General features: G+C 34.6%; 1 protein-coding gene across 1 annotated transcript in view; it reads right to left on the bottom strand.

Moving 5' to 3' along the window:
• Positions 1-26650, bottom strand: part of GPC6 (glypican 6) — a 1241410-nt gene that overhangs the window by 22487 nt on the left and 1192273 nt on the right. The window contains exon 7 of the mRNA XM_051984004.1: positions 11611-11747. Within this exon, the coding sequence (XP_051839964.1) occupies positions 11611-11747 (137 nt within the window). The remainder of the gene's footprint in view (positions 1-11610; positions 11748-26650) is intronic.

Raw genomic sequence — 26650 nt, 5'->3', positions numbered from 1 at the left:
AAGGGTGGGAGATGGAGCCCACAGGATCTGTGAAAGCCCTTGACAGAACTCGGGTTTTATATTTGAATTTTGCTTTTGATCTGCAAGGCTCAGGAGGCCCCTCACATCTCTACAAGTAGAAAGCCATTTTTGAACTTGCAGCTTTGATACCTTTAGTTGGCTTCAAGCAAGTCACCAATAGGGACTTTATCCCACTTGTGAAACATTACCTTCAGCTTATTTTATAGATGAAGACATTGTGGCAAACAGGATTAAGTGATCTGACAAGGGTCACACAACTAGTAAATGTCTGAGGCTATATTTGAACTCATGAATATGAGTCTTCCTGTGGGCCGGAGGTGGCAAGGGAGAAAGGATTGGCTGTTTGAAGTCATGTCTGCCTAAAACAGGGAGACACTCAAAAGAGATGATCTACTGGGATGCTAAAACTGAGATAAGTCACTATCTCTCCTCTTGGGATTGCTGCTTTTTAATGAACTTTCATATTAGATCATATGGATTTGTGAAGCGAAAAGATTTGGAAACATGGCTGACATTTTTTATCAAAGGTCTTCTGCTTTGTATAGAGGTGGTTTATATCTTGGTCTGTGTCTTGCTCATCTTATGCTTTTTATTATCTAATTTTGATTATAGTCTTTCCTCCTTTCTTGAACATGTAGATACATTGCTGTTGAATACCAAGGTAGAGGGGCTAGGTGGGAGTGTAGGAAGAGCTAATATCTAAGTCTTTATGAAATAATGCTGGTGGTCAGAGTCAGCCTTACAGATGGTGTGAACTTCAGGGGCATAATAAGCATGACTAGGCTCCAACTGTCTATTAAGAATTTTTGCACCCAGTGTCTACTGAACCTGGAGCAAGTAGCACATAGCAAACCTTCCCCTGAAGTAGTCAGAACAGCACCTCATGAGGGAAAGACAAAGAATGACACAAAACTGATATGGATGAGGTTTCCATGGAGATAGGGGTAAGGAAGAGGAGGAACTCCACTTGACATCTAGTAATTTCCCGTATTAACTATTTATGTTAATTAAATGTCATATTATTGTTGTAGTTTAGTTGTTTCAATTATGTTTGACTTTTTGTGACCCCATTGGGTTTTCTCGGCAAAGACAATGGTTTGCCATTTTCTTCTCCAGATTATTTTACAGATGAAGAAATTGAGGTGCTCTATCCACCAATCCATCTAGCTACCTGTAATTGAGTGCTCAGTTCTATCTTTTCCTGTGCCACTGAAAGACTATAATCTTTGCTAGCCATTTCTAAATTTAGGATTATTCTTAACCTAGTTATAGCTCTGACCATTAACTTAATATAGTACCTAAAATTCCTACCATCAGAATTAGTTTCCAGAAAACCTCTAATGAAATGCAACTGTGTTACCAGGGAGTGCTAACTTGCTAAGTGAGTACTGCTATCTCTCTCTCTCTCTCTCTCTCCCCCCTTTTTCATCTTAGGAATTTTTTTTCTTTCCCCCCCTTTTTACCCTTTCTATTTATTTATTTATTTTACTAAAGCTTTTTAATTTTCAAAAGATATTCATGGATAATTTTTCAACAATGACCCTTGCAAATCTTTATATTCCATTTTCCCTCCCCTTCCCCCTCCCCTAGATAGCAAGTAATCCAATATATGTTAAAGATGGTAAAAATATATGTTAAATCCAATATACATATTTATACAATTATCTTGTGGTACAAGAAAAATAAAATCAAAAAGGAAAAAAAAGAGAAGCAAAATAAAATGCAAAGAGTAAAAAATGCTGTTATGAACCAAACTGAGTTCCTACAATCTTTTCTCTAAGAGTAGATGGCTCTCTTCATCACTAAACAATTGGAACTGGTCTGAATCATCTCATTGTTGAAAAAAGCCATATCCATTAGAATTGCTCATCCTATAATTTTGTTGTTATCATGTACAATGATCTCCTGGATATGCTCATTTCACTTATCATCAGTTCATAGTACTGATCTCTTAAGAGTAGATTAGTACCAATTAATCATTAAGACTTAAAGAGTTATATCTTGAGGGAATAAGATATCAGACACATACATTTTAATGGTTATTGATAATTGATCAAGCTTTGATATTAGGCCAGGCCAAGCCAAGTAGTATGTGATTGTGTTATATAAGAATTGGTTAAAGGAGCTAGAGAGGATTAGTCTGGAAATGTCCTGGGGTTGAAGATTAAAGAGACATGAGAGTTCTATTTGCTACGAAAACGACTCATTTGGAAGAAGAATTATACTTGTTCTGTTTGCCCAGAGAATCAGAAATAGAAGGAACAGGTGGAAATTATCTAGAGGAAAATTGATGTTTGATATTTGGAAAGTATTCCAGACAATTAGAGTCATGCTAAAAAAGAATGGACTACCCTGAAGAGGGTATAGGTCCTTACCAAATGAGGATGTTCAAGCAAAGAACAGCTGCTCATTTATAGGATATGTTTTAGTCAGGATTTTTTCAGATTGAATATTGGTACTATTTAACTTTGAAATTCTGTGATTCTTTCTGACTCTGGTTGTCCCCCATTCCTGATATGTTCTCCTTCCTCATCTCTGTCTCAAGACTTTCCTAGTTTCCTTTAAATTCCAACCAAAATCTCACCTTTTATAGGAAGCTTTTTTTTTTTAAATTTTATTTTAAATATTTATTTATTTTATTTTTACTATTATTTACAGTATATTTTATATAATAAAGGAATTATAGTGTTTTACCTTTCTTATTTTTACTTTATCATATATATATGTATGTATGTATATATATACACATATACATACACTATATACATACATACATACATATATATATATATATAGAGAGAGAGAGAGAGAGAGAGAGACAGACAGACAGACATAAAGAGAGACACACACACATATTATCTCCCCCATTAGAATGTAAGCTCTTTGCCTTTTTTTTTTGTATCCTCAGAATTTAGCACAGTATTTGGCACATAGTAAATGCTTAATAAATGCTTATTGACTGACTAGATCATGAGACAAGCATGAGTCCAGAATAGATCACAGGCTGCACGGAGTATTGAAAGATGGAGTTGTAATGGTTTTAAACTAACTGTTTCACAGATGCTAAGTGCATTCTCATTCTCCCTGTAGATTTTGTAGTATGGTCTGAAAAATATTTCCATTCTATTTGTTGTATAACTTCTTTCTGTTGGACTTGTCTGTTGTAATTTATATGGCTTATCTAATGGCAAGTTATGCTTTCACAGCCCTTCAGCAGTTAAAAAGAAAAATCTTGCTTAGACAAGCAGAAAAAATGTTTATTCAAATTGTGACTCTTTCAGAAGTTCTCTAATACTGGAACTGGGCTTAAAATTGAATCTAAATCTCTCTTTATAGTTTATATTCTTGGAATAGACATTGTTTTCTTTTATTGTTGGATAACCAAAATTTTGTTTCCACAGCTTTCCTTTCTATAACAAAAAATATTACCCAAAAGGGAAGTGGGTTGATTTCCAGTGGTCTTTTATCATCTTGAAGTAGATGTACAGTAGCCATCTTACACTCAATATATACAAAACTAAACTCATTATCTTTCCCCCTAAATTCTCTCTACCTCCAAACTTTCCTATTTCTATTGCGTAAAAATTCTAAGTGAAATGAATGAATTCCAAATCATGTATCGCTATATCACTGAACTGGGTGTTTAGATAGTGTTCCCTGGCTTCTGAGGAGTTAGTTCAAAGTCCATTAGGAAATTTAAAGAACAATAAACAGCTATAATAAAAAATATTGTACATAAACAAACACACAGAAGGAGTTATAAACTAAGGCATCAAGGAAAGCTTCTTGGTAGAAGTGACATTTGCACCATGGAGAAAAAAAAGGAGGAGGGCATTTCAGCATGATACAAGACAGCAAGGTAGAAAAAGACAAGGTGTGTTTGGGAGATTGTAAGTAGTTCAGTTTGGTTGAAACAATTTGGAGGGGGATGGAATATAAGTGATGAGACTGTAGAGTCGATATGGTTGGAGCAAAGGCAAGGACTTTATTGAACTCTCTCAAATTCCCCTCCAAACAACATTAAAACAACACTTCAAAGGGAGAAAGTGGCAGAATCAACAAAAGGATAGAGTCAATTTTCTAGCCCAAGACAACTTAGAAGGTTGGCGGTATCACTGGAGTGAACAATCCAGTACAAGTTTTTGGGGTGACTGAGTTAGCAGCAACAAAAGCTTCGGGAGCTCTCAGCTAACAGATGGTAAGGGAATCAAATAACTGGTCAGAAGGAGATTGGGGATTGTTTTTTCTTTAAAAATTAGAATCAGGCAAGTGAAAGCTAATTACTCCATTAGAGATCAAGAAACACTAAAAGCAAATTAAAAGAATAAAAACAATAGAAGAAAAATTCATTGATAACAATATTTCATTGGAAAAAATAATGGGAAATAAAAGAGACAAAATGTAAATATTATTGGACATCCTGAAAGCCATGATCAAACAAAGAGACTTAACGTCATCTTTCAAAAACTTATCAAGGAAAATTTCCTGTCATTCTAGAACCAAAGGATAAAATAGAAATTGAAAGAATTTTCTAATCACCCCTTGAAAGAGATCCCCAAATGAAAATTCTCAGGAATATGACTGCCAAATTCTAGAGCTCCCAGGTTTAGGAGAAAATATTGCAAACAGGCAGAAAGAACCAATTCAAATGTTGTGGAACCACGGCCACATAAAATTTAGCAGTTTCCACTTTAAAAGAGGAAAGGGCTTGGATTATAATAATCTAGAAAGCAAAGGAGCTAGGGTTACAACCATAAATAATACCCAGCAAATTTGAATATGATCTTTTAGGGGAAAATTCTTTTAAAAATTTCAGATGCATAATATAGCCTTTGAGGTTCATAGTGCCTTTCTTGATAACAACTTGTGAGATAGGTAATGTGAGTATTATTATCTCTGTTTTACAGATGAGGAAACTAAGGCACATAGAGCTTGAGTGACTTATTTGGGATTACAAAGCTATTGTTTGTTCCATAGTTAGGATTTGAACCCAGAACCTCTGACTCCAGACTCAGCAAAGGTGATTTGAGTGTCACTTTTGAAAAGTTGTCAGCCCTTATCTTAAAGGGATGATGGTTCACCTTCCAAAGATCTGCTGGGTATGTATGGTTCAAGAGAACTCTGAATATTTTTCAGTACTTTGGGTTCTAGTTGGCAATTAAAATAATAAGGATCTTAATTCCTTAGTAAAGGAGCCACAACCCTTCACAACTTTGTTATCTTAATTCATAATATATGTGGCTCATCTATATTGAACAAATTTAGTGAAGCAGGGCCACTGGTTTGTTGTTGTTGTTAGCTGTTAAATCAATAATTTATTTATTTTCCAGATTTTTCTACTTATCTTATTTTTTCCAACTTAGAGCATGTACTTCTGGCCCAGGGGAGGTTGGCCCTGGTGATGTCATTGTTTCTTTAAAGAATGAATCGATATGGAAATGCAGAAAATACTTGTTTCTTATTAATTTAATTGATTTTGGATTCAAGATCACTTTTTAAGTACTTTTTTCCCAAATAGCATATAAGAAAATATCTAACAAATGGTAAACTAAACACTTGCAATAACTGGCTGGCTTAGAGATGAATGAACAAGATAAAAAAGTGAAAAATTATTTTGTATCTTTTGTAATAGTGGGTCTAGAAATCCTTGACTTAAGAAACTTTATCTGTTTCTTCATGAAATCTTATCTGCCTTATTAACTGATATGCATGCTGAAAGAAATTAGCCCTAAAAATGATTTTTTTCTCAGTTCTTCTCATGTCCCCCTTTCCTTTCAGGTCTTTTGAATTTAGAAAAAGCATTTCTGTGAAAGGAGGGGGAAAAACCTCAAGGAAAATAGAGATAATAGAACTTAAAATGTCCACATTTTCAAAAAGAGCAGAGAAACCTTTGGATATGTAGAAAGATAAAGGCTTAATAGAATGCCACTATTACTTCTTTCCTCCTTAAATGGACTGACAAAGAGTTCTAACCCTTATTTGCTAACCATATAAAAGTTTTATTTCCTTCTGTACCTATGCTTTCCTGCCTTAGATCTAATCATTCTTCCTTGCCTTCTTTATAGACAGCTCATTCCTGCCACTGGGCTGTAGAAAATACCTTTCCTTTAGATGATGAATGACTGAAAATGTACTCCTAAGGTCTCTAGGTTCACCCTGGGAACTTTAGAAGTCTCAGATTTGTAACATGCACCACAAGTCTTTAATTTTTTTCCTTTGGCCTTCTAGATTATTATTGATTTTTCCACCATTACTTACTAGCTTCCTTTCAATTCCCATTTGTCTGAGTTGAGTCAGAGTGTTGCATCGTCTTTCTCCCATTTTCTTTTAGGAAGTTATTTAGGTAAGTGAAAAATGGAGTTTCAGAAGTAGCATTTCAAATCTCTTTCCTGTTGGTTGCTGAAAATATACTCCCTCTGCCACTTTCTTGTGAGGAATCTGATAGACAGTTGAAGTGAATTCTAAGGAAAATCCTTTGCTTTAGCTATTCTTCCACCCTCTGGTGGTGGGCCAGAGGTGAGACAGTCATCAATTGAATGAAAAGTTCTTGTTCACCTCTGACAGCATCCCATGTGAGGGCAGAAGTTTGTGTGTGAAATTTATCCGTTGCATTTGATGGCTATGTGGCCTTATTTCTCATGTCAGAATTCTTGCTGAAATAAGACTTAAGCCAGCTTTGTTCATTAGTGGGACAACTTGTGACACATTACCTGTACTCATGGCCACCTCGAGGGAGTAAACTATATAGAGTGTACTGACCTTGCTAAAGTATTTATTTAGGTGAAATCAGGTTAAAGTTGTAGTCTTGAAGGGAGAGAAAAGGCTCAAAAAAGACATACAAACTTGATGGGGGCACATTTAAGGACTGGGAAGAAGAAAAAGTCCTTACTTCTTTTTCTCATTGAGAGTGGACTGAGCAGGTTTCATAAGCTAACTCTGTTTAAAGAAAGATTGAATAGAGATCTAGACTTGTAGCCAGTGACACCTGAGCTTGGAATCCACCTCAGATGCACATAATTTATATTAACATTAGCTTCTTTGAGCCTCAATTCCTTATTCTGTAAAATGATTATAATAACAGTACCTTCCTCACAGTATTGTTATTAAAATCAAATCAGATAATGGATGTACAGAGCTTTGCAAATCTCAGTGTCCCATAGAAATGCTAGATATTCTTCCCAATGTGTTCTCCTCCTCCTCTTCCTCCTCCTCCTCCTCCTCCTTCTTCCTCCTTCTCCTTCTCCCTCTCCCTCTCATTCTCTCTCTCCCTCTCATTCTCCCTCTCCCTCTATTTTCTATTTACTAGAATTATCTAGCTGTGTGTTTTGTTTCCTCTCAGTAGGTTGAAACTTGAGGGAAGAAACTTTCTGCTTTTCGTTTTTGTATGAATGAATATATGAATGAAGAAGCATTTAATAAGCATTTACTACTATAAGTCAGGCACTATATGATATACTGAGGCTACTTTTATCTCCAAGTCTTTTATACTGTCTATCCCCTCACATCAAGAATGTTATACTCCTTTCCCCCTGGTTTTCTTCAAGACTTTGCTCAAATGCCCCTTCATTTAAGAGGCTTAAGTTAAATTTTTTCTTTATTTTTTCAATTAAGAAGCATTTATTTTTTTCTTTCTCAACCCTCCAAATCAGGAAAAAAGAAAAGAAAAATATTCTTGTAACAAATATCTACATACATATGCACAAATAAGTGTGCATATTATATTTATAGTTTAAAAGTTCTTTTTATATTGTATTTTATATTATTTCACTGAGTTGTTGTGCTTATTATTAATGAATGTTCCATGTCTAGGTATCACCAAGCTCACAAGGATGCTATTCTGATCATCTTTATGTTTTGCTACTTTGTACTTCTTTCTACTTATATAGCACTCTATTTCTTATCTTAGGACTTATATGATTGATGTTGGTGAGAATTCATCATATCTAGGTACTCCTGGGGCTCCAGTTATCTACATGTATTCTCCCCAGCCCTGCCTTGCCATTGTGTATAATTTTATTCTATCCATTGTTTCATCTAACTTTATCTTCTTGTTGTTTAAAAAAATACTCTGTAGGTAAGTAAGCACTGAATTATCATGAATCTTTTTCAATCTATTCAAACTTGCTTATTTTTTCTTGAGTTTCTTTAGTATGTCACATTTTCATTCTCTTTCCAACTCTGGTTTTCTTTCTAAAAAAAAAAATGCTCGAAAGTCATTAATTCCATTAAAAGGTCATTTTCCCGTAGGATAATTTTGTAGCATATATTGGTAGTAGTGAAAATCATATACTTTTTTTATCCTATCATAGTCTAGCCTTTCCTTTAGTTTTTGTTGTGTCCTGCTTTCTAGAGCCTCCAAACTGGGGTGACAAAACGTACTGTTGCTTTCTGGAACCCTCACACTGGGGTGAATAAGATACCTTCCTAGTGGAGAAGTGATGAGGTGGGACTCCTAAGGATGGTGGGAAAATGGAGTTCCTTTATTTCAAGGACTTTCCCTTTTATATAATGTAACAAAAACAACATTGTGCATGTGGGACCACATGAACAACTTGCTGTTGTATGTAGTTTGCCACCTGGTATCACTCTTCTACCTGGTATCACTCAGCTTCAATCTCCACACAATCTCCTGACTTCTCAGGAAGGCCGAGAGCTCTTAGGGTAGATGGGGAGATAAACTAGACATTGTTAGCAGGTTCCCTCTGGGATGAAGGATCTTATATCTTACTCCACTGACTGTGACCCTCTATAAGTTTTTATAGTGTTGATGAGTGATATTAAATAATTCAGATGGAAATTTCTTGGTATGTAAGTTGTTTCTTCCTGGCTGCTCCTAATATCTTTTCTTTGTTATGGAAGCTCTGGAGCTTGATGACAATCTTACTGAATATATTATATCTAATGTTCCTCTCTCTGGCAGTCTATGAATTCTGTTGGCTCATGTTTTCAATGCTTTCTAGTAATATCTTTTTATGATTTATGGAAGTATACAATGGGTTATTTTTTCATGCTTTTCTGGAAGGCTAAATTCTATGTTTCTGATCACTTGCCTTTTTAAAGTAATCTTATCTCTTCTAATTTGGCCCTCTTTTAATTTGTTAAAAAAAAATTCTCACTGTATTATTACATTTTTGATCCTGCCTTCTCCATTCTCCTTTTAGGATAGCTACTGCTTTGTTAACATTTCCCACCTTCTATTCTAAATTATTAAACTTCCTTTTCAGGATTAGCTACAAGCTTTAAATTTGTTTCCTATTTCTTCCTATACTGAAATACAGAGTAAAATAATTTATGTAGAACATATAATAATGGCATTAGTATAAATTAACATAATAATAGCCAAAATTTATTTAGTACTTTATTGATTATAAAGTTCTTTACATATATTAATGCATGTGATCATTACAATGATCCTCTGGGAGAACTGCTATTATCATGTCCATTTTATAGATTATTAAAGTAGGCTGATAGAAGCTAAGAGATTTAGCTTTTGGGATTAGTTGTTTGATTCTGGATTGAATTTCTGGATTAAACATCCAGCACCCTTTCTACCATGTTATTTACCTGCCAAAAATTACATCGAATACATAATTATTAATGTAACTTATATGTGCATATATTTGTATATTATATGGTATATGCATTTATGTTCATATACATATTTATAAAGACACACATTTATAGATACTTATATAGGTTTTGATACTAATATATATTTAAATAATATAGCAGGAGTATGCTGGCAAATGCTTACCAACTGAAAACATTCAACTTTTAAGGTTAATCTACAATATTAACATTTTTAGTATCACCTTTTTAGGCTACACAATCAACAAATAACTCAAACCCTGATTTGTAGGGTTTTTAGATTTTTTGAGGCAATGCACAATAATTCTCATCAGCTGGTAAAAGCTGGTTCCAGCATATATTGTTAGGTATACTTTAGATAAAAATCCCTAATAAATATCTCTAAAATGGATATGTTAGATTAAATAAAATATCTCCCAGTTTTCCTATATCTATTTTATTTTTCAATTTCCTCTTAAATCTTCCTTATTCATTTGTCAGATGCAATACAGTTTTTGAAACATTTTGGTATTTTCCTTATGTAAGAACTTGCACATGTTCTAAAACCCAGGAATACAGTGCACAACACATCTCTAAGTTTACCCAAGGCTGCTAGGTAAACACAGATGGGCAACTGTAGCAGCCGGAGAAAGGAACATCTTTATTCATTAAGCCATCTGGAAACCAAGTTGCACTTTTTTTTTTCTGAACACTCATTAAGAAAAGATACCTTAGAAACTGTTAATACATTGTCAGATCTGCTGACCTCAGTCTCCAAAGGTAACAGATAGGTAGTCAGGTAAACAATTGTGTTTAAACTGTGTAATTACACAGTATTTTAGGAAGATGAGCCAATAGCATTTGGTGTTGCCTCGCCTATGACATTAAGATAAGGGTTTCTTATAGAAAGCTTCAATATTTAGGGACCTAAGAAGATTCTAGCTGCTTTCACAGTTGTCTGATTTTCACTCTACTAAGCTCTTCCCGATAATGTTTACAAGATTATTAACACAGGAGGCTTGAAAATGCAACTCTGCAACTAAAGAAAAAAGTCTTAATGAGCCCCTGACTCTCTCTCCCTCCAGTCCCTCCCACTCCTCAACTAATCTCTTGCAGCTGCTTCAGAAATCATGTTTGGCCTCTTTCTCCTTAGCCCACATCTGCTCCCCACACCTGCATCTTGCCCATCAATGTCTTAGAACAGACTCCCCTTCTAACTTCTTCACCTGTTGACTTCTACTCTGTCCATCCCACTAACTGCTCAATCTACCTCCAACCCTACCTGTCAAGTGACCAACCTAGACATCTCTCCTAGTATCTTGCCCTACTTCCCAGCTCCTAAGCCCCTATATCAATCAGTTGTTCCATTCAATGGAGAGCAATCAAACCCATTTCAACAGCTGAAATGAGCAGAACCTTGTCAGTCAGTGACTGTGGCATGAAGAATTGCATAAAGTAGATCAAAATCAAAGCTTACTATCAGGTGATTCAGCCAAGCCTTCAAAGGGAATAGTGACTGTCAGAACACTGTGCTTGTGATGTCCCCTTTTCATTGACATTATACCTCCAATGAACAACTCAGTTATCTTGCAAAAGGGAAAAAAATAAAGTTGAATTTTCATTTTCTCCTCCACTTGAGGATAAAAATATGACATGCAAATTTAACTAGGAATAAAAATAGTTTCCCCATCAAAGAGTCATTAAGAGGACATGAAGGGGCTTCTTTGAGATCTCAGAATGTCTGTAATCTGTCATCTGTCATCTTGCCCATTCTCATTCTGAGACTTTTAACATTCAGAACAAGGATTTCAAGTTTAATGGCACCTTGAGACTAAGTGCTCCCAGGTCCCCATCAAACCTGTCAATGCTAACAGCTGTCATCGTGTGACAACTTGTTCCTCCATCCTCTATTTCCTTTTCTGAAATGGCTCTGTAAACAAGTCTCAAAAGCAGTGCCAGGTAAGTGTTCCAAGGCTAGATGGGAAATTCCCATGTTGGTACTAATGGCAAAGTGAACCTCACCTGGATTTGCTGTGCCCATTCCAACATTCCTCTTCATTTGACGTGCCAGCTGTCACTCTCTCATCCTTGCAGATGGTGTAGGGTAAAGCAGACCAGAACTTTTTGGACAATTTCAGCTTCTCCTTTATATCTGTAACCTGATCAAGAGACCAAGAAAGGAGCTTTAGTAAAAAAAAGTCTTTCATAAATGCTTTTTAGACTCTACATTGTAGCACAAAGCAGGTGAAGGTTAAAAGACTCTGGAGGTATGATAGGTGACAATCCTTTACAAGTTCTATTAGACAAGCATTGTGCTTTTAGGTCTAATTATAGTGACAAGGGCCCCTTGCCTAGGATGCTTAATCTTCCTCATGCTTTTAACAGAGTTCTCAGGTGCTGTAATTGGTTTGTTGTATTTGTTGGGTTCCAACAATCTCTGCATTAAATGTTATAAAGTAAGTAAATTGATTTCAGTTCTTTCCTCCCCTGGGATTCACCTTTCTCAAACACCCAGATCTACTCCTTAGAATTCACTTTCCTAGCAGTCTTGTAAATGCAGCCAGACAGTGTGCCTTGAGATAAGATGTCAGCTCTGATGGTCTACTTGTTTTTGCAAGAAATAAATATGGTAACTAATTCAGCTATTGGCAGCCTCACTTGCTCCTGAGTAGTTGATAAAATGGTGCAGCGCACACTTGTACTGGAATCAGTGAAACAAATCCCGTTTAGGTTCCCAAGTACTAGAATGAGAAAAGAAATTGGAATGAAGTTCAGGACCCATTTGTAGGGATAGAAAGGAGAGGCTTAGCAAGACATCTCTAGAGAAAACTCTTCCTGCCTGGAAAAAAAGTAAAAACTTTTTGGCTTAATGATGTGGAAGCCCTGGCTTGATGAATGCATTGGCTAACGAAGCAGCAGGTTTTGTTTTACATTTAGTCTATAAGAAAACCAGGAAAAATAAATGGAAGTAGGTGGAATGCACAATATGAAGGGAAACTACTGCTAATTACAGGTATTACATCTGAGATTGATATGGCCTTTGGGAAATAAATGGATTTCTCTGTTCAATGTGGATAGGATGGGTTTTCAGGGAACTCTATGAAATACTTTTGATGAAAGTCAATGAGGTTTAAGATATAACATTGAGAAATTAAGCACCACTGTTGTAGACTTAACACATCCTTCCCTATAGTTTTAGGACAATGAGTGATCCTTTGGGTTCTTTTCTTAACTTAGGTTTTAAAGATGACAAAATCATAAGTCAAAACTGGAAGGTACCTTAGGAACTATTTAGTTCAAGCTCTTCATTGTCCATAGGAAGAAAGGCAGGGCTAAGGAGATTAAGTGGATTACCCAAGTTCACATGGGCATGAGGGATAGGATTTGAACATGGATACTTCTGTATCATGTGGCTCTTTTGAACAATGTATACATGGAATGCTCCTTAAACTCTTATTGGAAGAACTTAATGTAAGAATCATCCAGCATGCAATAGCAGAAAGTTCTACATCTACTTTTCCTTTTTTTTTTTTTTTTTTTTATTCAACTCTGTGATTTCATTGGTGTAGGGAACTCTGATGAGGAAATTCCCTCCCCAAATTCAATTTACATTGCAGCTTTCTATCCTCTATACCTTCACATTTCTCTTATTCATACTCTTAAAAAGCTATACAAATACCATCTGCTTAAGGTATAGAAAAGTACAGGTATTATATTACAGGGATTAATTTTAAAGAAAATTTAAACTGAAACTAGAGAATACCTATGATTATTGAGACTGATCTAATCGTGGGCAGAAATTTTCTATGAAACCCCTCCTTCTCTTTCCCTATAATATACATACAAGTGATAAACATCCCTCCTTTACCCATCCCGCACAGCCAATCAATAGCTAGATGAAAGAGATCTATTGTTGAAATCAGCTTTCTATTAGAATTCCTTCACTATAATCTTTAGCCTTCCTATTGGTTAGTATTGGATGCTGAAATAAAATTCAATTCTCCTAAAAAAAAGGGATTTGTAACTATTTGAGATTGCTATTGAAAATCCCTATTTTAATCAAAATGCAGTTTTACCCATTTCCAACTCCCTTGTGTGGTGTTCCCTTCTCAGCCTTTAAAAGGGAAGGTGACCTCAATGACTACTGTTTGGGAGCAGTCAAACATTACATGTAAATTCCAAGGGGAAGCCAGAAACTGGGAAATTAGTTACACTATCATGCACCTTGAGTTTAAAATGAAACTATTGGCTTTGGGACCATAATGTCAGTTCTGCCTACTTCAAGATATCATATAATAGGGATTAAACTTTTTTTCTTGTTTTTCTCATATGTTTATTTTCACCCATGCACCAAAGAATAAAACTGAATATAATGGCACTTCTTTAATCATGTCAAAGGTCTGTAATTTCATTTATTTGTGCCCTCTATCCACAAGTGAAAATTCGTGACCCTACTAAAGTTTATAAGCTTTTCATCAAACTTCAGCCAACATATTGTTTATCCTGTTGATACAGTACCATTAATACCTACTATCCCAATGTTTGTAAAATATTAGCAGGTCATGGTAAGACGAGGCCAAGGTTATAGGTTTGTGACATTATTGGAAAAGTTCATTTCCATTGATTCCCTGATCAGAAACTATATCCTAAACATTAGCTAGCTATGTAATCCTCCCAATACTCTTATCACAAAACGGATTGGGCGACAGAGTTTGGTGATATATTTCTGCAGATCTCTCATTTATCACTGCTGTTAGGAAAATAAATCACAGTTGACTACTGATGGTAGGTGGTTAGCAGCATCTTTTTTTAATGAAAGCACTCTTTAAAAAAAAGGCAGGGGGAAGGTAACAGACACTTAATAGGAATCTACTATGTTCCATGCTTTATGCTAAGTGTTTTACAGATAATATCTTATTTGATAATAACAGAGAACAACATACCAGCATTTCAACAGTACATTATTTTCTCTATGCTACCTTAGTCATGATTGTATTCTACATGGAAACAATGGGAAAATATATTGCCAGATTGTAATGACAGTGCAGATGGCAGTAAAAAATGGAAGAGATTAAGAATTGGAGATGAACATTTCTTTGACTCAGATGTTTGTCAGAAAGATTTTGCCTTAGCTTTCAGTGTCTAGGGAATGATTTAATCTCAACACCTGTTATACTTTCTCAGTTTCTTCCTTTCTAAACAACATATACAACTCTAGTTTAATTATACACCCATGACCTTGGTTTTGTTTCCCCAAAAAACCAAGCAAGAAGAGGAAACTAAACTATATGGACTCATAAACAAACCTTTATTGTTGTTTGCCTCGCAGTATAAAATACACTGAAAAGAACACGTGACCCTAAAATCATTAAAAGTCCAAACCTGAGGAAAAACCAATCCTGGAATGAAATTGACCATCATTTATTTCTATTTCTTTTTTTGTTCCAAGATTGTTTCTCAATATTCATTGTGATCTAATTTTAAGGTAGATTTATGATAGGAAATATATTTATAATGGGAATTGGTACATATAATTATTCATTGTTCTTCTGATATATTTCCCTACATGGAAGAAGTTGAGAACTCAGGAGAGTCTTGATGAAGTGTAATGGGAGTGTGATGGAGATTTTGGATCATATTTAGAGATGTAACTGGTTTAGAGCTGCTAAGTTGATACTGAATGATCACATAACATTTGAATTGGCTATGGCTGCAGAGCTTGATCTGGGGGAGAGAACATTATAAAGTCATTAGTCTCTATTGACCTTTTTCTCTTGGTTTGACTTCTATTTGGCTGATTTTTTTCTTGCTACATGATTATTTGTGGGTAAGGGCAAAGGCCTGGGGCTTTCTCTTCATCTGAAGCTGATGTGATCCTGTGAATACAGGTCTCAGTTCTTCATTTGTATCATTGTCTGCTCTTTTGTCTCAGGTAAAGGAAGTTGAAATCTGCAACCTGTGAATCTTGAAAGTTCAAGAGAATAAGCTTTCTGGGAGTCTGGGAAACTGAGAATCTAGGAATTAAGTACTTCTCAGGATTTTGTAGTCAGTTCAGAATCAATATCCCAAAGCCCAAGGAATTACTCAGGCTAGTGGTAGATGGTGTCATTCAGCACTGGTGCCTCATTTGGATATGAATTTGATGGGACTAATAATGCTGTGTATAAACTGTGTTAAGTCTGAGCCCACTCTCCCTAGAGAAAGAGGTAGTATTGGTGTTGAAGAGAAATTTTTGTACTTCTCTTTTTAACTATAATTTCAAAGTAAACATCCCTTCATACAATGTTAATTGAGGTTGAGGCAAAAGAGAATTGAGATACTAGTCATTAGTGGTTAACAGTGAGGTACATACTCAGAATGGGTAAAAAATAAACAAAATGGGTACCAAAAACACAAATACAACTTTCATAACATATTCATTATGAGGGTTTTATTTTTATTTTCCTTTTTGTTTTCAGTGAGAGAAAAACAGAGAAAATAGCTCCTGCTAATTAAAAAAAAAGATTTAAAAAATGAAAAGTGATATATTAAAAAACAAAAAGACAAATTGTACCTGATGCTCTCCACATATTTGCCCTCATTTGTTCTTTGCCCTTATCTGTCCTTTTTACAAAGATATAATGGGATGAAAAGGAAAGCTGTCACTTTCTTCTTCCTCTTTGATGGTTAAAAGGAGTGTCCCACTTCTTTAGAACTGGGAAACTCAAAGAGTAGCATTTTTATGTTATTGTGGATTTGTAAATCCAGATTGGAGTTGTTAGAGCAATCTGGCTGTAAGTTAGTTAACTACAAATTTCACTGAGATGATTGTGCATAAGACAGAGAGGAAAAAATATACACATAATAGGGATCAGGCCGAACAAGACATGAGCCAGTTTTTAAAAAATAAATAAAAGAACTCCTGCTGGTAGTTAAGCAAACGAATAGTAGGCTTTTCTTGTATTCTTGAAAGCCCAGCACAGGACTTTGAAAAAACACCCATACCTTAGAAACAGGGTGTGTGTGTGAGTTGCTTAAAAGGGGAAACAATGTTTCTGACAGAGAGTAAGCTATTAGAGAGATTGTACCTGTTTCATGAAGTAACTTTATCCCAGTCCCTTCATGTGGGTGGAGCTCAACCTGATTCTCAAAACTCTTTTCTCTCTCCCTCTAGCAGGGGTCCTCACACTATGGCCCTCGGGCCATATGCGGCAACTAAGGACCATTATCCCCCTCACCCAGGGCTATGAAGTTTCTTTAAAGGCTCACAAAACAAACTTTTTGATTTTACTATAGTCGGGCCCTCCAACAGTCTGAAGGACAGTGAACTGGCCCCCTATTTAAAAAGTTTGAGGACCCCTGCGAGTATGCTATCCATAAGTAGACTCAAAGTAGGTCAGAAGCTGGTGTGTGTATTAGAACTATTGACAAAAGCTAATGTTTTTCTTCCACAGTTCAATTGTCCTGCTTTACTTGTGGTGATAGCTATGTTTATAACATACATTTAGATTCATTTTTATTGGTTTTATTGGTCAATTTTCTTAACTTTTTCCTTGAAATTTTTGGGTTTTTAATCTCTTTCTCCCTCTCTTCACTACCCCCTCCCTGTGCCTTTTTCTCTTGTTTTCTCTCCCAGTGGAAAGAAGGTCTGTCTTGGACTTAGGGTAACCTAGATTCATGTCTCACTTTTGAAATTTACTTAATTTTTAAGTGCTCTAGACAACTTAAAAACTTAAAGTTCCAGAATAAATTGCCAGTTTACATGGATAGAGAGAATGCTTCCTCATTGGGAGAGCTTCCTACCTTAAAGAAATCACAGGTTTAGGAAAAAAAAAGATTTAGGGGTGTGTGTGTGTGTGTGTGTGTGTGTGTGCATGTAGACATCTAATTTTTGGGGACATTTTTTTTCCTTGATGCAGAACTACATTTTTTTCTAACGTCATTTTTTTTCTGTCTTCCCTTGTGCTCATTTGCATACTGAAGTCACAGGTAATCAATGTATAAACTGACTTAATTTGGAGATTATTGTCCATGTTCTTTAAGCTTCTTTATCTTATAAAATAAGATGACCAATTGTTTTATGAAATTTTTTTTAGATTCCTTTAACTACACAGTGGAATCAATGCTTCCATATCCTTTATTTTCCTCTCTTGGGTGGTCATTTCTTTCCACTATTTTTCCTAATATTTGCCATTGTTTCATTTTGGTATCATTCATTCATTGCTGTTAAGAACACCAACAGGATAAAGTTCATTATTCCACTAATATATTCATGGGGAATCTAGGTGAATCAGTGGGTAGAACTTTCAGCTTGGAATCAGGAAGACTCATCTACCTCAAACAATCAACCTCAAACATTTATTAGCTAGTGTTACCCTGGACAAATTACTTAACTTGGTTTTCTTCAGTTTCCTCATCTGTAAAACAAATTGGAGAGAGAAATGGCAAATCCTTCTAGTATCTTTCTAAGAAAACCCTAAATTGGGTCACAAAAAATCAGCTACCACTGAAATGACACAATGACATCAACAAAATACATCCATTAATATTGATTATTAGAGGTCATTCACTGAAAACAACAATTACATTGTTAGCAAGTGACTTTAAAACTGTATCATCACTATGGCTTTCTTCAGTTTTCTCCCATCACCACTGTAAAAACAGAAGGGGACTACACAGGACTGAGGATCATTTTACTGATATCATGGTCAGATCATGAAATGGACAGAAGAAAAAGAATTGTTATTACTTCATGTCATAGGAATTACCTCCAATACTTAAAATTGGCTTATGCCAGTGGATATTATTTTTATAAATGTTAATGAATAACTTGTGTTTGTAAAATAAGAATCTGAGACCAATATAGATCTTGTGAAACCTTGAAAATAATTATTTTCTGCTATGGATTTGTTTTCAGACAAAAGGTAATACCTGATTTATCCAAAGTTCACAATTGTGTGACTGCAAAATCATTTATGTAAAAGAAATTCAACTATAGTAATGATTTTTTTTTAAAGCCTTAGCTTGAGCAAAATCCCTGTCAAAAGTCCACTGCTTTATTTTGTAACCTTAGGCCTACTGACTTAGAATCGTGCAAAGAAGGAGGAAGCAATTTAGAAAAAGAGACATGACAATAGCAAGATGTGACAGTTGACACAGAGGGAGGAGACAGGAGAACTATAAAACATGGAGAGAAGAGCTATAAAACATAGCACTTTGGCAACTTTTAGCACTCGGATAAACAGTCCTACATGTCTCAGTAGTGTCTGAACACATCACTTTACAGCAGAATAGTAAAATAAATGATGCTAGTACCTAGCATGGTGCCTCACACATAATAGATGCTTAAGAATATTTTGCTCTGTGACTTGCTGACTGAATTCATTAAGGAATTGTCCTTCATTGTGAGATTTGCTAAATTGCTTAGCATATTCTGTTTTTAATGGTACTTATTGAGAAAATTTTCTTCAAAGGAATACTTAATTCCCTAAGGGTTGGGATAATGGAAGATTATTATATATTGGATCTTTCCAATGTTATGGATGCTGAGCTCTGTGCCATGAGAGATGTTATGAAATATAGTATTTCATACCAAATAAAGTCCAAAATCTTTAGAATGTCATTTAATGTCCTCCACAATCTGATTCAAATGCCTTTCTTTAGCTAGATAGACAGTGTGGTAGATAGAATGTCAATCTTGGAGTGAGGAAGATAAGTTTGAATCAAGCCCTAGACAATAAAATGTGTCATCCTAAGTAAGATGTTTCACTTCTGTGAACCTAAACTTCTTCATCATAAAAACGGGGATAACAACAGTACCTACATCACACTATTATTTTTGATGGTATTTTATTTTTCCAAACACATGCAATGAGAGTTTTCTAATCTGACTGACCAGAGTTTTAAGTAATTAAAATTTATAACTGTACTAGTTCACCTTGTATTCCAAATTTTTCTCCTTCTTCCCCCTTTCTCCAAGACAAAAAATAATCTGATATAGGTTAAACACGTATCACATGGTTACTGAGAGGATCAAATGAAATAATATGTATAAAGTATTTTATAAATCTTAAAATGCATATAAATTATCATTATTATTAGTTTTGTCTGACTCTATTAAGTTAATGGAACACTTGAATCATTTCAAAGAGAAATACTATTCCCTAAACACAAATTGCATTTTCTACTTCCATTCATTGCTAATACTGTTTCCTCCACCAGGAATACCTTTCTTCCCTTCTTTGCTTATTTAAATCTAATACTATTTATTTTTTCCTCCTCTGTACTTAGTTTATGGCTCTCCTATGGCACTTTACCTCTACTGCTCTGCATCATGGATATTTGTTTCTGTTCTCATCTCCCTTGCTGAGTTGCAAGCATTTTGGGGAATGAGATTGTGTTTTGGGTCTTGTGTCCAGCTGTGTATCCTTCAAAATGCTTGCCAACAATGACCTATATTTAACAGCATCCAATTAATATCAGTTGAATAAATGGAAAAATAAATGACTAAAATAGTTTTTTTTTTGTTTTTTAAGGAAATTTGTGTTCCTTTCAAAGACAACAATTTCAGGTTCTCTGTTGAATGATGTCTCTTCAGTCTCTCTCTTGTGGAGAAGAGGGGATCATGAATTAGATTTTATCCTGAAAAAAGAAGAGTTCAAGGACCATTGTTTTGATATAATGTCCCTTACATTTTGCTTATGATTCTGTTTCTCTGTATGCTCAAGTACATGTCAAGTACAGTGGTCTTGATGGGACCACTGGATTACCAAGATTATAAGTTTCAGTTCTGCATTTACTAGCTATGTGACATTAGACAACTCACTTATCCTTTCCTGGCTTCAATTTTCTTTATCTGTAAAATGAGGATACTGATACTTGCACTACTTGCCTGACAGGTTCATTGTATATAAGATATTTTGCAAATCTTAGGAACATCCGTTTTATAGGTATATAAATATCTGTATATATATGTATGTATATCTGTATATATATGTATGTATATCTGTATGTGTGTATATGTATAGTGTTCCAGAGACTGACCCGAGATTTAAGTAATTAAAACTTATAATCATACTAAAATTTCGGAGACATCTTGAACATGTGTGTAGGTATGTATATAAACATATATGTGTAGGTAACATATATGTGTTTATATAATATAGTATTAAAGTCATATCACATCAATAGTTAGTTTCTATGGATATGACATACTCTCCCTGCTTTCTCCCTTTTATTTCTGGAAGGCTAATCAAATCCAGTATTACTGGAAAGATGATCAATCTATTCCTCTATGATTCCATAATATCTCTTTAATTTTCCAAATCAAAGTATTCCTCTCTACTTTCTCCCCTTTAGAATATAAGTAGTTTGAGGAAAGAGAATATCTTCATTTTTGTCATTTTATACCCAGAGCTTAGTACAGTTCTTGGCACATAGCAAATGCTTAATAAGTGCTTCATCCATTTAGCCCAGAAACAATAAGAAAAATAACACCAGCACCAAATCATAGTGTGACCAATGAAAAATGGAAGAATTAAAAGAAGGCATATTTTAAAGTAGTTTTCCTTTGTTTTCACATGGGGAATACTTTCGAATTCTGATTTCTAGATTACTCAGTTATTGCTATAGAGAAACTAGATCCTTTTATAGCCCATGTTAGAATCTTTTCTCCAAAAGATTTAGCTCATAGTTGCACATCACTTTACTTGTGATCCAAAGCCCATCTAAGTCCTCCTCATTGTCACCTCCTGTTCTGCCATTATTAAGTGGCCACATTTAGATCTAACCTGAATTATACCCTGAACTATAACATGGACTCTCTTGAACATATATATCCCTAGAACTGGGGAATCTGCCTCTAGTGGCTTGTTTGTTCATGATTTCATAAGGACTACAACAAGGCTATTTGGCCTGTCTGAACAAATAATAGAACAAAATGTAAATTATATATATACATATATATGTATGTATATGCATATATATACCATCTTTAGAAAAATGATTGTAAATATTTTATGAGCTTTACAGTAAATAATATATTGAAACAGAAACAATGTAAATATTTTATAAGATGGCAGATCTTTTGTTAGTTTTGGAATGAATATAAAAATAAAGATCTTAAATCTTCCTTGTGGATTCTTCTGCTGTATTTAATTGAGTTAGAGATAACTTTCAATTTACTCTATTATATACTCTTCATGACTTGAGAGCTCTAAGATCTAGGTCCTGAGATATTAATCTCCTTCTAGTTCAGAAAGCTCTCTTCTCATAGAACATCAGCTTATTCAGTTCAATTCTCTGAATTCCATCAGCAGCTAAAACGTCCCATTCTTGGACAAATCAAGACTTGTTAATGTGTCTATTTGGAATTTTAAAAATTCATTTTAGAGGGTCAGGAATAGAACATTGAAAGTTGAGCAACATATCAAATGCTGCTATTTTTATTAATCAATTAACAAGTATTTATTTTGGTATTTATTATGTTGCAGGTACCTACTCTGTCTTAGGTGAGGGGTATTGTAAAGACAATAATTAATTCCTATGCTCAAGGAACTTACATTATATTGTGGACAACAAGTACACACATAACTATTAGAGAAAAAAAATAAAAAAAATCAAAGGTAATTAAAAGTCACCACCCTCAAAGATTTTTAATTTTTATTAGGTATCAACATATACACATGGATATACAAAATATATGCAAAGTAAATATAAAAAAATTGAGGGGGAGTTACTAGCTGCTAAATGGGGGATGAGGGATTTGGAAAGGGCTTATGTAAGATATGGTATTTGAGTTGGGCTTTGAAGAAAGCTGGGTAAATTAAAAGGGAGAAGGGAGGGAGAGTATAGTTCAAACATGGGAGACTGCTGGTGGGAAAGCTTGTGACTTTTTAAGAGCTAAGTCTTATACACTGCCATGTCCATCCCATAGGCCGCCATCTAGCTCAAATTCAGTTCTCCCCAAAGGTTTATTGAGCACTTTCTTTACTCTAAACTTTCTGAAGTCTAAGTCCTCAGTGTTATTTTTCCATATTATGGAACTCCAGATGTGGTTCAGGGCTTTAAAGGGGTTTGGAGGTGATAGAGAAACAAAATAAATATACTTAGCAGAAGTACATTTTCTTTTAAGGAATTCCTTATTATGACTTAGAAGAGAGTTTCAGAATTCTAGGAAATAACCTTTGTTACTTTCAAACTGAGGTTTTTTTTTTTTTTTTTTAAGCACAGATAATAATCAGGGACCTCTATTAAGCTAAAGGTGAAACTACCCCCACATTCTAAATTAATAATGCATATCATCATGACGCTCTTTCATAGAGTCAATCTGCTTAGTAAAAATGATCTATTTCTGCCTGACTGTATTTGTCTCTTGAGTGTTGTCAGTATTACTTCCAGAGGACATGCACATATGTGTTTTGTAGGAAAAAAGAAGAAATTCATCAGGAAGTAACACAATCTCTGAAAATTAAGAAAAGGATAATGATTAGTCTTCTTGATTTTCTCCAGGGAGGAAAAATGGGATGGAAAAGTTTAAATGGAAGAGTCATTTCAAGTTTGGAGTTTCCAGACAAGATAAATCCATTAAAGGCATGACTCAGAAAGGGTTTCTTTATAGAAAGACATTGCTCCTTAAATGAGGAGGGACCACAAGAAACTGATCTCATACTGTTCAGGTTAGCTTTTGGCAGAAGATTAAAAAAAATCTGGTCAGTCCTTTAGGTTTATACTCATTAAGATAGCATGGTGAAGTTCAAGGGTCACAGGATTTTCCTTCAAGTTCCAACTGTGATGCTTATTTGGGCAAATTATGTCTTCTCTTTAGAACTCAGTTTTCTTCACATGTATAACCTATATCAGATTGCTTACCATCTCAGGGAAGGGGGAAGAAAGAGAATTTGGAATGCAAAACAAAACAAAAAAAAGCTAAAAATTGTTTTAACATGCAAGGGGGAAAATTTTTTTTAAGTGAAAGTGCTGAATTAAATGACTTTTAAGATTCATTCAATTTTCAATCTATAATCTCATGAACTGAGAATACTCAATAGATTTATATCATTTGATCCTCAGGCTGGTAATTGTATTAAAAGTCCACCAGAAAATGTATGGTGAGAGTAAGAAGATCTCTCCTAATCCCAACCATTTCCTTCAAGAGATGCTTCCTGAATCCTCCAGTTGTAATCCTCTCATGTCCCCTTCCTCTTCATATTGATTTGTATATGTTCTATATTTATTTATCTATAAGTGTGTTGTACTCTCACTCTTTCCTCCTAAAGTATAATCTCCCTGAGGGTAGGGACTGCCTCACTTGTATCTTCAGTTCTTAATGAATCCTTATTGACTAAGCCTAGTTCAGTATTACTTTGTAATTGCTGTATTTTTAGAAATATTTACTCCAAGCAGTTGAGAATCTGAGTTTAGACAATAGGTTTATGGGATCCCAGATTTATAACAGGAAGAGACCTTTCAGTCCACATACTGCAACGTTCTCATTTTATAGATGAGAAAATAAGGTCAAAAAGAGATTAAATGGCTTGACCAGGGTCAGATAGTAGGGGTAGATAAGTATATGAATGACAAATTCATAATGGGTTTTTACTTCTCTAAAATTCAGAAACAGATATCAGGCTCTACCATAAAATCTTATATAGAATTGGATATGAAGATCATTGTTCTGGTCAAAAATGTTATTAGTAATGTTTTCATGATACTAACTGACATATTCATTCAACAAGCACTTGGTGAGTACCTTTGGGTCCTAAGCAGTTTTCTCATCTGTAAAATGGAGGTTTATAAGAAGATCTATATTTCAAAACTGCTGTGAGGATTAAATGAGATAATTGTAAAGGGCTCAGCACAGTACCTGGCATATGATAAGTGCTAGCTATTATGATTATTAGGCACTAATATAAAGATCAATTATCTGGTTATTGTTTTCAAGGAATTAAGAATCAAGCACAGAGACAAGATCCCCAGTATGTAATGATTATAAAAGATCTTCTGGCCAGGTCTAAATTAATCAGATATTTCCAACATATCTGTATTGTTTGCCCTAAATATTTTATTTCTTCTCTGTTACATCTGTACTAAGGGAATATGTCAAAGGCAAATGAAGGTTAGGAACTTGGCCTACTGGCTACAAGGCCTGGGAATCTGGAGTTATTCAGTGTAATTCATGAATTTTTAGCTTGGAAAATTTCCTATACCAAATGACCTACTCTTTAATATATTTAAAAGAACCTCTGCAGTTTTCAACCTTGTTGATTATTTCTTCCCGCATACACTCTTCTGACTTGGTTTCTAAGACATCATATTTGGTTTTACTTTTCATTTCTTTTTTTCCTTTCCTCTTTCTCATTCCTTAATAAGTGTCCATCAAGGTTTTGTTCTCAGTCCTCTTTTCCTTTCTCACTATACTTTTTCTTTTGGCAACTATTATTGGCAGCTAGCTGGCATGCTAGAGAGATATTATACTGTGTGATTTCACACATTCAATCAACTGAAAAATAATACTATTTCTCTCTTCTCATTCTTTATTCTATCTATTTCTTCTTATCTAATCCTGTAGCTACCTCCTTAGGACTAGTTTCTATTATGACCCACCACAACTTAGTAATAAGCTTATGAGTCTTGCTGTCTCTTCTATCTCCAAATTAATTTTTTACATTTTGTCAGAATAATACTAATTTTATTTGTGCATAGATATGAGTTATATTGTTCTTCAAAATTTTTCAGGATCCCCTTAATAAATACCAAATAAAGTTCAAATTTCTTAGCCTATAAGTCAGGGTCTTTCTACATATGGTTGTTAATTGGGTTGTTTTTTTTTTTTTTTTTTTCTTCCAGTTATAGCTGATTCTTCTTGATTTCATTTGGAGTTTTCTTGGCAACTGGAGTATTTTATCACTTACTTTTCCAGCTCATATTAAAGATGAGGAACTAAGGAAAATGGGTTAAACTGTCTTGCTCAGCTAGTAAGTGTCTGAATCAGATTTAAATGCAGGAGGAAGAGTCTTCCTGACTTCAAGCCCAGCACTCTATTCCATGCTATTTCCTTTCTCTGGGATATTGTTCTTTCATCTCTGCCTCCTGGTCTTATTTCTATCCTTCAAGATGAATTAAATACCATCTCAAATCTGAATAATTACCCTCACTACAACATATCTAACAAAAAAAATCAACCAAACTCTGAGGACTTTTACTGATGTGGAAACATCCCAGTTGAGACAGTTCACTCCACTTTGGGATAGTAATATTGCAAGGGAAATTTTCCTGACATCATCTATATTTGTTTTTTTTTTTTTTTTTTTAACTTTTACCTGTTGCTCTTAATTCTAGTCATGGGGCCAAGAAGACCAATCTTACTTCCTCTTCTACATGATACCCTCTCAAATTCTAGAAAATAGCTCATTTCTCTCCTAGGACTTCTCCAGAATAAACTCCAGTTCCTTCAAACAATATTTCATAGACTCACGGACCTTCACTTTTTCTGGTCATATATATCCTTTCACTTATCTGAATCCTTCTTAAGTGGTGGTAACCAAAATTTAACATGATTAGCCAGATGTGGTCTGAGTAGGATAGAGTCCAGCTCAAAAGTGACATATTCTTATTTCTGAAAGTTCTGCATTTCTTAATGCAGTCCAAGAGCATATTTGACTTTTCTGGTTGTTAAATCACAGAACATATTTAGGCTTAAAAAAAAAAACTTAGTAGACAAATATTTATGACTTATTTGGAAAGTGAATGGGGAAAATTATTAGTATGTAAATCATACTAAGGTTATTGTTTTTGCAAAATAAAACATCGAAATGAGAAGGTCCTTATCTTCAAAGAGCTAGAGGTTTAGTTAATGAGAATGAATACACAAAGCAGCCAAGGAAACAGAACAATAAAAATTAATTTACATATTACACAAGGTAGGCACTTTAAAATTTTTCTTGACCATTATCTCCATTTTAAAGTTCTTAGGATATCTATTTAAAGCTGAAAAGGACCTCAGAGGTCATTTAGTACAAAATCATCATCTTGCATTTGAAGGAAATGAAACTTAGCAAGATTAAATATCTTGACCAAGGTTCTA

This window comes from Antechinus flavipes, chromosome 3 (genome assembly GCF_016432865.1).
Source record: "Antechinus flavipes isolate AdamAnt ecotype Samford, QLD, Australia chromosome 3, AdamAnt_v2, whole genome shotgun sequence".
Classification (NCBI taxonomy): domain Eukaryota; kingdom Metazoa; phylum Chordata; class Mammalia; order Dasyuromorphia; family Dasyuridae; genus Antechinus; species Antechinus flavipes.
Note: the sequence above shows the minus strand (reverse complement) of the source record. Positions and strands in the feature narration are given on the sequence as shown.